Genomic DNA, 13,561 nt, shown 5'->3' with positions numbered 1-13,561 from the left:
ACTACAGGGACAGTGGTTGTTGAGGCCTGGGAGTCAAGGTGGGGGTTAACTGCAAAGAAGCATGAAGGACTATTTGGAGGTGATGATGGAAATATTCTATTGATTGTTATGGTAGTTGCACAAAGGTGTTCTCAAAACTCATACAACTATACTAATAAGCAATTTTTGCTGTATATAAATTAAACTTTAGTGAATTTTTAATAAAATTGTGATATCTCCAAACAATTATATATTATGCAATCATTTAAAATATAAATAAATCCTTATATGCTGATAGTAGGATAATCTCTAAGATACACTGTTAGGCGTAAAAAGCAAGACACAGGACAATAAATACAGTCTGTTCCTTTTTATGGCACATTGGCTGTCTCTGGGGTCTGGAGTGGAGTATATACCCTTTTGTACTGTTGAGCTCTTTTCCCCATGTGCTTGTATTACTTTCAGTTATAAAATCAACATACAGGTCAAAGAAAACTCACAGGTGTCTGGTCCAGGGGCCTGAGCCATGTAGGTCTGAGAAAACCCATGAAAGAATGTGGCACATACTGCCAGACCCTGAAAAAGTGCTCAGTAAATAGCTGGGAGAAGCAAAATACTGGAACAAGTCAGAAGGCAGAGCCTGGACAAAGATCTCTATCTGAACACCAGATATTTAGCCAGCAGAGCCCCCATTTTATACAAGGAGCTAGGCTTGAATGGCTTATGTTAGGAAAGAAAGGGATCATAAAATCCAAATAACCTGGATCTGCCGTTGGGCAAGCTGTTTGTCAGCATTCCTGTGCAAGGACATTGTGTGCCCTAACCTCAGCCTCTAAGAGATGGCATGCATACCCTTCCCCCAGTGAGCAGAGCCCACTCCAAGAGGCCACCCGAAGGGCTCCTCTGGTGGTCTGAGTGCTACATCTTGACTCCCAGAGGTCCTGAGCAGCCCCTCCTACAACCCTTTGAGTCAGATACTCCTATAGCTCTCTGAAGGAGTGAAACAACCCCAAGGGTCTCACTGCACTCGGACTGCAGACAAGATGATCACAGCACATTAGGCTCTTTTCCACACCAAGGCTTCAGGAAAGAAAACCCAAAAGGAAAAGGCAGATAAGCAAGCAAGGCCTCTGAGGGGAATTGGGTGAAAGGATCTCCCAGGGTTTGGCAGGGCTTCTTTCAGCAGCCTGCAATCAAGGAAATCAGTAACTCCAGGACGCCAAAGGGACAGAGAGGGAAGGTGCCAAAACAGCCAGCCTCAGAAACTCCTCTGCTTTATTTCCTGCTTTATTTGGACATGCCTCCCCGAAGCCAGGTCCTAGCTTCTAAAAAGGACTACGAGCTTCTGTGCTGCAGAGCACTGTCTGGCTGCCTCTGGATACCTGGCTTCCTAGGGGGAGCACATAGGTCCTACCTCCTCTTTCTCCTCTGCAGAAACGAGCTGTGCTGGCAGGTAAAAGCTCAGAGAGAATGAGGTAAGGTGTAACCAGGGCCGAGAGTAGGACTGGGGTAAGAGCCAACCAAAAGCAAAGTCCTTTCAGGCATTCAGGCACCCACAGACTCAAGGATGCAGGAGAGAAGGCATCACAGAATCTCACTTTCTCAGGAGCACACCACTTGCCACCAGGGGAAGGGGTGTCTGAGCCCTGGGCTGTGGACAGGGCTAGCCAGCTGATGGGAAGAAACCAGAGCACTTACCGGGGGAAGATGGCAGTCATCAAGGCTGAAGCATAGCCAGGCTTGCAGGTTCCCTCTGAAAAGTTTGCATACTTGGTGGCTAACTCTGCAGGCCTGTGGGGAGAGAAGCAGAGTCATAGCTTGCTGGGCAGTGGTTACTGTTTCATGAAGAGCTGTTGGTGTTTAAACCTTGAATCAAGCTTCGTTTCCTACAATCAGCACTTCAGCCCCTTTTCCACACCAAGTTTCCAGAGGCGGGTGGAGGGGAGGAGCCAGGACATTCTAAAGGAATAAGTAGATAAACAACAAGGTCTTTCTGTGGAATTTGGTAAAAGCAACTCACTGGATTTCGAATAGATTCTTTGCAGTAAGCCTGGTTGCAAGGAAATCAGGAACTACATCCAGGCTCTCAGACTAGGAGATCGGCGCCCTGGAGACCTAAGGAGAGAGCTCCCAGGCTTTGATAAAATCACAGGCACAGCCTTTTCAACCTTCTTGAATGTTTCTACATGTCCAGCCTCATCTGCCTTTATTCTCTCACACATACTATGGTCCAGCCAATGGGAAGTACTCAGTGCCCGGAATATACATCAAATATATGTCGGGGGGTTTCACTGAGTATGCTCTCCTGCTATCCTATTCCCTCTGCCTGGAATGTTCTTCCTTGTTCTCCTCCTTCTGCCTCCTGGTCCTTCACAACTCAGCTCAGATGGCAGCTTCACTGGAAGTAACTCCCAGACCCCCAGATTGGGCCAAGTGCCTCCTCTGTGCTCACAGTCCACCCACCGCCACCCACACTACATGCTTGCCCCCATCGGCACTTGCCATACTGAACTACAACTGTCGGTAGTATGTGTCCCTCATGGCACTGTGAATTCCCAAAGTCAGGGTCTGATTCAACCTTGTACCCCCAGTTCCTTGCATGGAGAATGGGCACACAGAAGACCCCAGTGATTTTCTGAAGGAGCTCTCACTGACAATCTCACGGCACGTGGACTGGAAGTGAGGCAATCTCAGGAGTCCACAAGTCAGACAGCGCTGATTTTTCAGAAGACTTGTGAGTTCTCACCTCTCTGGTCTTCAATATCTGTATGGGTTCACCATGGGGCTGGAATCATTGCCCTGCCTCCGCATATCCTGCTCAGTGCAGTCTAGAGAAAACCATAGCGGAAGAACAGGACCCATTCCGTGACTGCTGGGCTGGAGGCCCTGCGTGCTGGGGCACCTGAGGGAGCTCTGGCTGCTGGCCAGTTCCCAGCCCCAACCTCCCCGCCATCACCCTTGGGCCAGCTGCCAGCACACTGATGCTCAGCTGCTCTTCTGTGCCATAGCCCTGTAGCAAGTCTTCCCTTGGGGCTGCCTTCTGCAGGACAGGGGTGTGGTGGGTATGGGGTGGGGGAGGCTGGTGCCTGTACAGGACAGCCAGAAACCATGATGCCACTGCCCTGCGTGTATCATGTATGATTGACTCAGCTCTGTGATCCTGGCCCAGGGCCTTATACAGAACCACTGCTCATTGAATTTAGACAAACTCATCTGTATCTACATGCATTTCCTTCTAGAAATCTACATTTTCTTAGTCTTCCCTAACAATGAAATTTAAGCCTGAAATGCAAATACAAATGCTGAGTGACAAGTCGGAGTTGGGCCTTTATTTGGCAGGCAAAAAAAGGTCAAGGATTTAACAAGAGAATTTACATAACAGAATTTTCCTATGGAAACAACTGTATTTCAGAAATGAAACATAAACTTCAGGGCAATTACTGAACCTACTGGAAACTTCTGGACTAGGCACAGTGACGGGAACATTATAGATTTCTTCAATTATTCCTCTCAATAGCCACGTGAGTAGGGTGTTGTTAATTATTAATTTACATAGAAGCTCAGAAAGATGAAGAGACTTATTCAATACAATTAGTAAGTGGTGGATACGGTTTGAACCTATCTTTCTCTGACATGAGTGCAGGAGCTCTTAACAGGACACCGCCCTGGTGTGGATCCCAGTCAGTGCCTTCACAGAGAGTCACGCAGAGTCTGGGGACAGCACGAGCGGTCAGTGCAGCTGGAGATGGGGCAGAGAAGTTCTCTGGCAGTGTGTAACATTCAGTGAGGCATTAAGAGTCCCTCATAGCCCCCCATCCTGTTGCCTGCCTTTTATTGTGGGTTCCTATGGTCTTTGTGAATTCCAGAAAGTTCTGCAAAGCAAAGGAAAGATGGATGGCCATTGCCCCTTTAACACAGTGTATTGCAGAAATGCACGTAGAAATGCATGTACAACAGCAAACCTTTGGCCACATCTTTCCTCTCTAATAAACACCATCAACTTCTGGCGAAGTTCCTCAAGGATCAGAGCTGTGGATGTACAGCAACATGATGCTAAGTCAAATAAGTCAGACAGAGGAACACAAATTCTGTATGATATCATGTTTATGTGGAATCTAACAAATACAACAAACCAGGGAATATAACGAAAAACAAGCAGACTCACAGATATAAAGAACAAACTAGTGGTTACCAGAGGGGAGGGTGCGGATGGGCAAAACAGGGGTGGGAGAGTGGGGGATACAAACTGTAGGGTGTAAGGCTGGTTCAAGGATGTATTGTACAACACAGGAAACATAGCCAATATTTTGTAATAAGCATAAGTGGGAAGTAATCTCTAAAAATTGTGTAACAATTAAAAAAAAAAAAAAAAGAACTGGGCCATGGAATAGTTCAGGGTCTGTGCACTCAGGTAATCCACAATGGAGAAGAAAAAGCCCAGACAAGCAGGAGCATGGGAAGCCAGAAGCCAACAGGAACGGCTCCTCCCATGGCTATGCAGGGCAGTCAGATATCCCGGATGGAGCAGCTCAAAACCAACTCCCCCACTGAGAAAGCAACAGTAACTTCTAAAACATACAGCCCTGGGCATAGCGGGCCATGTCAAGTTATTACCAAATTAAAATGCCTTAGAAATGGCCTCCCAACTATCCCAGTGAGAGAAGAATAGGGGGAGTGTTGGGGACTCTGAGTCATGCAGCAGGCTGGGACCTCTGGGGCAGTGAGCGGTCAGAACCACCAAGATTAACTGTCTCCAACTCCCTCCGGCCAGAATGGTTAGTTTCTCTAAGGCGCTCACACTCCAAATGCCAGGAGGCCCCCACAGATGTCTGATCAAATCATTCAACTCTTGTTCTTCTCGTGCTCTGCAGCTGGCCTTTCATTTGGGGAGATTTAGCATTTGGACCAGTAAGAGCAGCCATTGTCCTGCAAACGTGACTACCAAGCGCCTGGGGTGAAGAGTGTAAGCCACTGTGCTCTTCAGAGGAGATCCAGATGGAGAGGCTGGCACCTAAAAGAAGGAACCAGACTTCCATGCCTCTGCTTCACAAAGAAGCACCGAGTTTAAGGAATCAGGTCAAACAACAAACGGGTTGTAAGTGGGAAGAACACAGGACCTGGAATTAGAAACTTTCACAAAGGACATTGCAAGCCGTGTGAGGTTGGGCAAAGGAAGGACAATCTGATTCTCAGCTTCTTCATCTGCAAATGGGAACCACTCAATTCCCAGGGATCTTGGAGGATGTGGTGAGAAAGCACATCTGGAGGGGCTGGCTGGTCTCCAGAGCGCCACACAAATACTTCATGAAAGGTGAGGTGGCAGAGGCAGGCAGCAAGATGGTGCAGGCTTCAAATACTGGGCTCAAGTGTGGATTCTGTCCTGGAGAGAGTCCTAAATGATTTCCACTGGGAGTGTGCCCTAGATCACCATGTGCATTTTCACGATCAACATTCGGGAGGTGAGGAGGAACATGGCAAAAGGCTGAAAGAAGCAGTGCCTGAGACGGAAAAATAACCAGGAGAGAGTGTGATGTCTCAGTTGCCAAAGGAAGGAAGGGTCTCAAGGAGGATGCAGGGAGCAACTGCATCAAACACTGTGTGGGGCCTGGAAGGAGGTGGCCATAGGATTGATGGCTGGATCTGCCAACATGGGGGTTACTCTTGACCTTGAGTAGAGCTGTTTCACCGGAGTGGGAGTGAAATGCTGATTTCATTGGGTTTAAGAGAAAACAGAATTGGAGCCAGGGAATAATAGACTTCTATTTTTAGAAGTTTTGTTATAAAGGGAGACAAAGAAATGGGGCAATAGCTGGAGGGAAAGTGCAGGGAAAGATTTTTTTCTGAGGTTAGGAAAATCTTTAGCATGCATATAAGCTGGTTAGAATAAGAGGAAAACTCATGCATGGGGCAGTAGAGGTGGGACCGTTGGAGAAGTCTTGCAGAAGGTAAGAGGGGGAAAGTAGAAGGGCTGGCTTAGCTCTGTCTACCCTGCCCTGCCCTAGCCAGTGACCACCTATTCATCTTGAACATTCAGTTAAGCACCACTTCCCTCGTGAAACCTTTCGTGATGGCTTCCCCTGCCAAGCAGAACCAGCCTCCCATGCCTGTGGACCTAATTTTACCTAGCGCTACCATTCACCTGAACTTGCTCACTGGTTCCCACATTCTCTCTCTCTCCCACCTCCTGCCCTTTTGTCCTCTCATTCACTAAGTCACTCAGCAGACACTCAGAGGCAACAGAGTCACTCTGCTTGGGCTTATATCCCGGCTCAACCACTTACTAACTGGGCATGTTATTTAATTTCTCTGTGACTTAATGTCCACATCTTTAAAACTGGAATTACACTAACTCTTCATAAAATTGTGGTGAGGATTATACTGAGAATAAAGTGCTTAGTGCAATGCCTGGCACAGAGTTCTCCCTCTCCCTCAGGACAGGCTAACTGCAACAGTCTTGCTGTTGTTAGGTGCTAGATGCTGGCCTGGGACTAGAGACACAATGATGTCTAGGATGGAAATACGGCCTAGCACTTGTCACCCTGATGAATAACTATCCATTTAGACATCTTTCTCTTCCAGACCATGAAATCTGAGCATAGTGCACATCAAAAAGTACCATGCATGGCACTGAGTATGAGTACCTAGCAAAATGTTTGTTGGACTGAACTCAGTTGGTTACCTTGACTTGGAAGGTTAACTGACAGGAAGGGTGGGGGTGAGGTGGGGTGGGGATAGGGAAAATGAAGAGTGGACTTTGAGGGTTAGGACTCTACAGATCAGTGACGGGCATCTCATGACCAATGGCCTAATTTCTAGAACATCTCAGAAAAGACTGAACTTAGAGCAGCCCCCTATCATGCCCCCTTACTCCTTCCCTGAGCTAGTTTACTAAAAGCAGGTCAAAGAACTGGTTTTGAGAATGAAATAAGACCATAAATGTAACACACCCAGTACACAGCCTGACAAACCATGGTTAACAAGTATTAGCTTCTTATCAAGCAAACGCAGCAACTTAATTAAGGTAGCCAGTCAACATATGACTGTGCTGAGAGGGCTGGCATGAAGAACACACAGGAAAGAGTCCTCAGAACAGAGCTCATCCCGCCACTGCTTCTTCAGGTCTGTCCTTCCGAGCCTTCTGGACGAAGATGCACTTTTCCAATGACTAGAGAGACGCCTCTGGAACAATGACATGATTTGGGAAATGGCAGAAGCAGCTTAGGTTAGCTATAGTAATCCCAGCCTGTCACTAAACATTTTCATTTTCTTTTTCCTGAAATAACTTTTATGTAAGAAAGGCTATTGAATACTGCCAAAGATCCTTTCAAGCTCCAAGATATAGAGCTTTCTCCCTCAGGATAATTTCTATCTCCTCTGACTGCCTCTCCCTCCATGACTACATGTCTGCTGGCTCTTCTTGAATTATCATCAGTCTTTCCACTCACCCACATATGGGGTGTGCCGATCTGTCCTGCCCTGGGCATCACTGACCCTTTGCTCTTTGTGAACTCCACTGCAGACTTGGGCTTCTACACAGTGTTGTCCACTTAGAGTGATCTATGATCAACTTGGTGGCACTGTCTTATGCCTCTTTAAGAGAACAGGGACTGCTTGATCTGTGTCATCTGGAATTTAGGGTATTTTTCGGCTCTGGAGGCCCTGCCTCTCAGCTCCTGTTATTGGGCACTGCAATACCTTCTCAACAAATCAGCCATTCTGCTCTCTGATCCGTGATTCTGGAGCTGACATTACTGCAGTTTCTCTTTGTCTCCAAGGCCCTGAACTTTACTTCATTTCAGCTAGGAGGATGCTTTCCAGGAAGTTCTTGCAGATGCTTTTAACCTGAGCTGTACAGGTAGTTCTCACCAAGACACTCCACCAGGAATCTCTTTTGATTACTCCAATTTTGTTTCTACATGTGTGTGTGTTGTGTGTGTGTGTGTGTTTAGTCACTCAGTCATGTCTGACTCTTTGCAACCCCATGGACTGTAGCCTTCAGGCTCCTCTGTCCATGGCATTTTCCAAGCAAGAATACTGGAGTGGGTTGCCATTTTCTGCTCCAGGGGATCTTCCCGACCCAGGGATCCAATCTGCATCTTGTGTGTCTCCTGAATTGGCAGCGGATTCTTTACCACTGTGCCACCTGGGAAACCCCTTTTTTCTCCATTTCACTTAAAAATGCACACTCTTTCCGGGTGGTAGTGAAAAGGACAGAATTAGCGTTTATTGAACATAAACTATGTGCCAGACAGTTGACCCAATTACCTAATATAGCTTTACAGTAACCCTCTGAGGCAGAATAGCCCTTAGATCCAGGCATGTGGGGCTAAGAGAAACCAAGAGAAGCATGGTTGGAAGATGTGCTGTTCTATAAAATTTCAAATGACAAACTTTAGTAGGGATTACAGGGCTGGAAGAAGCACAAGTTGGAATCAAGATTGCCAGGAGAAATATCAATAACCTCAGATATGCAGATGACACTACCCTTATGGCAGAAAGTGAAGAGGAACTCAAAAGCCTCTTGATGAAAGTGAAAGAGGAGAGGGAAAAGGTTGGCTTGAAGCTCAACATTCAGAAAACAAAGATCATGGCATCTGGTCCCATCACTTCATGGGAAATAGATGGAAAAACAGTGGAAACAGTGTCAGACTTTATTTTTTGGGCTCCAAAATCACTGCAGATGGTGATTGCAGCCATGAAATTAAAAGACGCTTACTCCTTGGAAGGAAAGTTATGACCAACCTTGATAGTATATTAAAAAGCAGAGACATTACTTTGCCAACAAAAGTCTGTCTAGTCAAGGCTTTGGTTTTTCCCGTGGTCATGTATGGATGTGAGAGTTGGACTGTGAAGAAAGCTGACTGCCGAAGAATTGATGCTTTTGAACTGTGGTGTTGGAGAAGACTCTTGAGAGTACCTTGGACTGCAAGGAGATCCAACCAGTCCATTCTAAAGGAGATCAATCCTGGGTGTTCATTGGAAGGACTGATGCTAAAATTGAAACTCCAATACTTTGGCCACCTCATGCGAAGAGTTGACTCACTGGAAAAGACTCTGATGCTGGGAAAGGTTGGGGGTGGGAGGAGACGGGGACGACAGAGAATGAGATGGCTGGATGGCATCACCGACTCTGTAGACACGAGTTTGAGTGAACTCTGGGAGTTGGTGATGGACAGGGAGGCCTGGCATGATGTGATTCATGGGGTTGCAAAGAGTCAGACACGACTGAGCGACTGAACTGAACTGAACTGAACACTGAATCTGTAGGTTGTTTTGGATACTATGGTATTGATTCTTCCAGTCCATCGGTATGAAACACTGTTCCACTTTTTTGCATTTTCTTCAGTTTCTTTCATCAGCATCTTACAGTTTTCAGTGTAAAGTCTTTCATCTCCTCAACTAAATTTATTCTGAGGTATTTTATTCTTTTTGATGCAATTGTATATGGGATTGTTTTCTTAATTTCTCTTTCTGATAGTTCATTATTAGTATACAGAAACATAGTTGATTTTAATATATTGATTTTGTATCCTGCAACTTTATTGACTTTTTAAAAATACTTCTAACAGGTTTGTTTTTATTTTTGGTGGAATCTTTAGGAATGTTAAGTCATCTGCAAATAGAAACAGTTTTACTTTTTCCTTTTCAATTTGGATGCCTTTTATTTCTTTTTCTTGCCTAACTGTTTTGGCTAGGACTTCTGGTACTATGATGGAAAAAAAGTGGCAAGAGTGGACATCTTTGTCATGTTCCTGATCTCAGAGGAAAGACTCAGCTTTTTTATCATGGAGTATGATGTTATCTGTGGGCTTATCATACATGGCCTTTATCACGTTGAGTTACATTCCTTTTTATACTCACTTTGTTGAGAGCTTTTATTATGAATGGATGTTAAATTTTGTCAAATGCTTCTTTTGCATCTACTGAGATGATCACACGATGTTTCCCTTCATTTTATTAATGTGGTGTATCACATCAATTGATTTATGGATGTTGCACCATCCGTGGATCCCTGGAATAACCACAGTTTATGATTCTTCTCACGTACTGTTGAATTCAGTTTGCTAAAATTTTATTGAGGATTTTTATATCTATGTTCATCAAAGATATTGACCTGTAATTTTCTTTTCTTGTAGTGTCTTTGTCTGATTTTGGTAGGATAGTGCTGGCCTCATAAAATGAGTTTGAAAGTATTCCCTCCTCTTCCGTTTTTTGGAAAAGGTAGAGAAGGATTGGTATTAGATCTTCTTTAAATGTTTGGTAAAATTCACCAGTGAAGCCATCTGGTTCTGGACTTTTGTTTGTTGGGAGGCTCCTGAATACTGATTCAATCTCCTTACTCCTAATTGGTCTGTTAGGATTTTCTACTTCTTCGTGATTCAGTCTTGGTAGTTTCATATGGTAAATTTAACATGGCCACAAAACAAATTACAATTCACATTTCCCTTGCATACTCTGGTTAAGACTTAGATTTATGGTCACTGTCAACAAAGTGCAGTCAAAACTTTCAGAGTTGCTGGAAGCCAGTATTTGTGGGCAGCATGCAGGATAGCATAGTGTGGTATCGAGAGTAATGATGTAACCAGCACAAATTAAAGGGAACTAGAGAACTGAAGAGACAAGATCTATATTGTTTCTATCAAACAGGTTCCAGAAGGTCCTGGCACTGTAAATAATAAGAGTACTGCTACCTTTTTTAGTGGTAGGAGATGTGAAATTAGTCAGGAATGATATATCTAACAACAACAACGAAAACGATAAGATGGTCCCTGAACCAGAAAGAGAGAGTATCTGGATACTCCAAAGATACTTCAGGTACTGCTGCTGCTGCTAAGTCACTTCAGTCGTGTCCGACTCTGTGTGATCCCATAGACGGAAGCCCACCAGGCTCCCCCGTCCCTGGGATTCTCCAGGCAAGAACACTGGAGTGGGCTGCCATTTCCTTCTCCAATGTGTGAAAGTGGAAAGTGAAAAGTGAAAGTGAAGTCGCTCAGTCGTGTTCGACCCCTAGCGACCCCACGGACTGCAGCCTACCAGGCTCCTCCATCCATGGGACTTTCTAGGCAATAGTACTGGAGTGGCTTGCCATTGCCTTCTGATTCAATAATAAACACATATCTAAGTATCTCTTCTTTCCTGTGTTGTTCTAAATCCTCATCAATAAATCATTACATCTCAAGTGGATGCACTTGTTTGTACAGCTGAGACCTTACAAAAATATTTAGCTGGGGCTCCACACATCCAAGGGCTTCCCTGCTATCTCAGCTGGTAAAGAATCCACCTGCAATGCCAGAGATCCTTGTTTGATTCCTGGATTGGGAACATCCTCTGGAGAAGGAATAGGCTACCCACTCCAGTATTCTTGGGCTTCCCTGGTGGCTCAGCTGGTAAAGAATCCGCCTGCAATGCAAGAGACCTGGGTACGATCCCTGGGTTGGGAAGATCCCCTGGAGAAGGAAGTGTCTACCCACTCCAGTGTTCTGGCCTGGAGAATTCCATGGACGGTATAGTCCATGGGGTCACAAAGAGTCGGACACAACTGAGCGACTTTCACTTTCACTTTCTGCATTTCCTTGGAGCAGCTCTACTCTAGGATAACTATTATTATCATTCTTGACAAGGGAAACCGATTCTAAAATCCATCCTTTTTTCCCACCAAAGCCTTTGCTTTCTTTGGTAGAAAGAACAGTGGGCTTAAAGATAAAAAGACTGGAGTTTAAGAAACTAACTCTTATACTTACTGGTTGTGTAACCACAGGCATGAGAAAATCTGTTCCTTTAACTCTTAAAATAGCTAAAATAAACACGACTGATGGGTATATCAAAAGGTTTCGTGCAACAATGGAGGTCAGAGCATTCTTTAAAGGTTATACAAACGCCAGTAACTGTTTCTACTCTCTTAATGTTTGACTTCTACTTTTACTGCTTCTAGATCACCTGAATTATCATCATAATTTCACTAATTTAATGAGGAAAAACTGTTTCTTTTATGTTTCTTACTTGAATTAGTCTCTCCAACTCACTTGGCTGTCTCCAAACTTCTGCTTTATAGGTAGGGAGATCAGGAGGCTCCTGGGAACAGAGAAGGAGGGCCGCTGAAATGAGGCAGGCATCTCATACACAAGGTTTTGTCTTCAACTGGCCAGTCCATATGTGAGCTCAATGGCAAGGCTAAATCTCGTAAGATCTGTAGCACAGTATTTACTGATCTCTTTAATTTTTCCTTTTCCAGAATGTCATACAGCTGAAACCATGAAGTATGTAGACTTCTCAGACTGGCTTCTTTCATTTAGCAATATACATTTAAGGTTCCTCCATACCTGCTCATGGCTTGATAGTGCATTTTAGTGTCTAATAATATTCCATCGTCTGGATGTACTACAGTTTGTTTATCCATTTATCTAAGGAAGGCCATCTCAGTTCCTCCCAGTTGTTGGCAATCAAGAATGTTTTAAAGGTAATTAAACAAAAAGGCCTTTATTACTGTACAAACTAGAGCAATGTGCAACATTTGTGCCATACCACAATATTTCTGTGCAGTTTTTGTATACAGATAAGTTTTCACCTCAATTGGGTAAATATCTACAAGAGTAATTGCTAATCAGACTATGTTTAGCTTTTATAAGACCTTGCCAAAATGGCTGAACCATTCTGCATTCCCGCCAGCAATGAATGAGACTTCCTGTTGTTCCACATCCTTGCCAGCATTTGGTGTGTGTTTTGGATTTTAGCCATTCTAATAGGTGTGTGGTGATATTTCATTCTTGTTTTAATTTGCATTTCCCTAATGACACATGCAGTTTCCCTGGTGGCTCAGTGGTAAAATTTCTGCCTGCCAATGCAGGAGAAATGGGTTCAGTCCCTGGGTTGGGAAGATCCCCAGGAGGAGGGGATGGCAGTCCATTCTAGTATTCTTGCCTGGGAAATCCCATGGACAGAGGAGACTGGTGGGCTACAATCCATGGGGCCACAAAAGAGTCAGACAGAACTCAGCTACTGAACAACAGCAACGACACATGATATGAGCATCTTTTCATGTTTATCTGCCTTCTGTATATCTTGTCAGATGAGGTATCTGTTAAGGTCTCTCGTTCATTTCTAACTGGGTTTGTGGTCTTCTTATTGTTGAGTTTTAAGAGTTCTTTGCATATTTTTTAATAAGTCTTTCATTAAACATGTGTTTTGCAAGTATTTTTTCAAATTCGTGGCTTGCTTTTTTATTCTTTTATCAGTTTCTTTCACAGAACAAAAGCTTTTAATTTTGGTAAGCCAGGTTACCGATTTTTCTCTTTCATGAATTGCACTTTTGGTTTTGTATATAAAAACTCATTGTCAAATCCAAGGTCACATAGATTTTCTCTTGTTACCTTCTAGATGTTCTGTGATTTTCATTAAGGTCTATTAGATTCCATTTTGAGTTAACTTTTATGAAAAGTATAAGGTGAAAGATTCGGTTTCAACACATGGATGACCAATTGTGCTAGCACCACTGGTTGAAAAGAAAATTCTTTTTTTCCATTGACTTGCCTATGCTCCTCTGTCAAAGCTCAATTGACTGTATTTGTGTATTTCTATTTCTGGA

General features: G+C 44.2%; 1 protein-coding gene across 3 annotated transcripts in view; it reads right to left on the bottom strand.

The window, feature by feature from the left end:
- ST3GAL3 (ST3 beta-galactoside alpha-2,3-sialyltransferase 3) overlaps positions 1-13,561 on the bottom strand; it is a 215,402-nt gene that overhangs the window by 73,291 nt on the left and 128,550 nt on the right. For 2 of the 3 annotated variants that reach the window (XM_088835219.1, XM_088835220.1), the window contains one exon: positions 1,678-1,770. In XM_088835219.1, coding sequence (XP_088691345.1) covers positions 1,678-1,770 — 93 coding nt within the window. Of the gene's footprint in view, positions 1-1,677; positions 1,771-11,979; positions 12,036-13,561 lie in introns of those variants that run through there. The other variant, XM_088835221.1, reaches the window with a different exon arrangement.

Source organism: Moschus berezovskii, chromosome 4, assembly GCF_049115385.1.
Source record: "Moschus berezovskii isolate FMDL1 chromosome 4, NW_MosBer_1.0, whole genome shotgun sequence".
Lineage (NCBI taxonomy): Eukaryota > Metazoa > Chordata > Mammalia > Artiodactyla > Moschidae > Moschus > Moschus berezovskii.
Note: the sequence above shows the minus strand (reverse complement) of the source record. Positions and strands in the feature narration are given on the sequence as shown.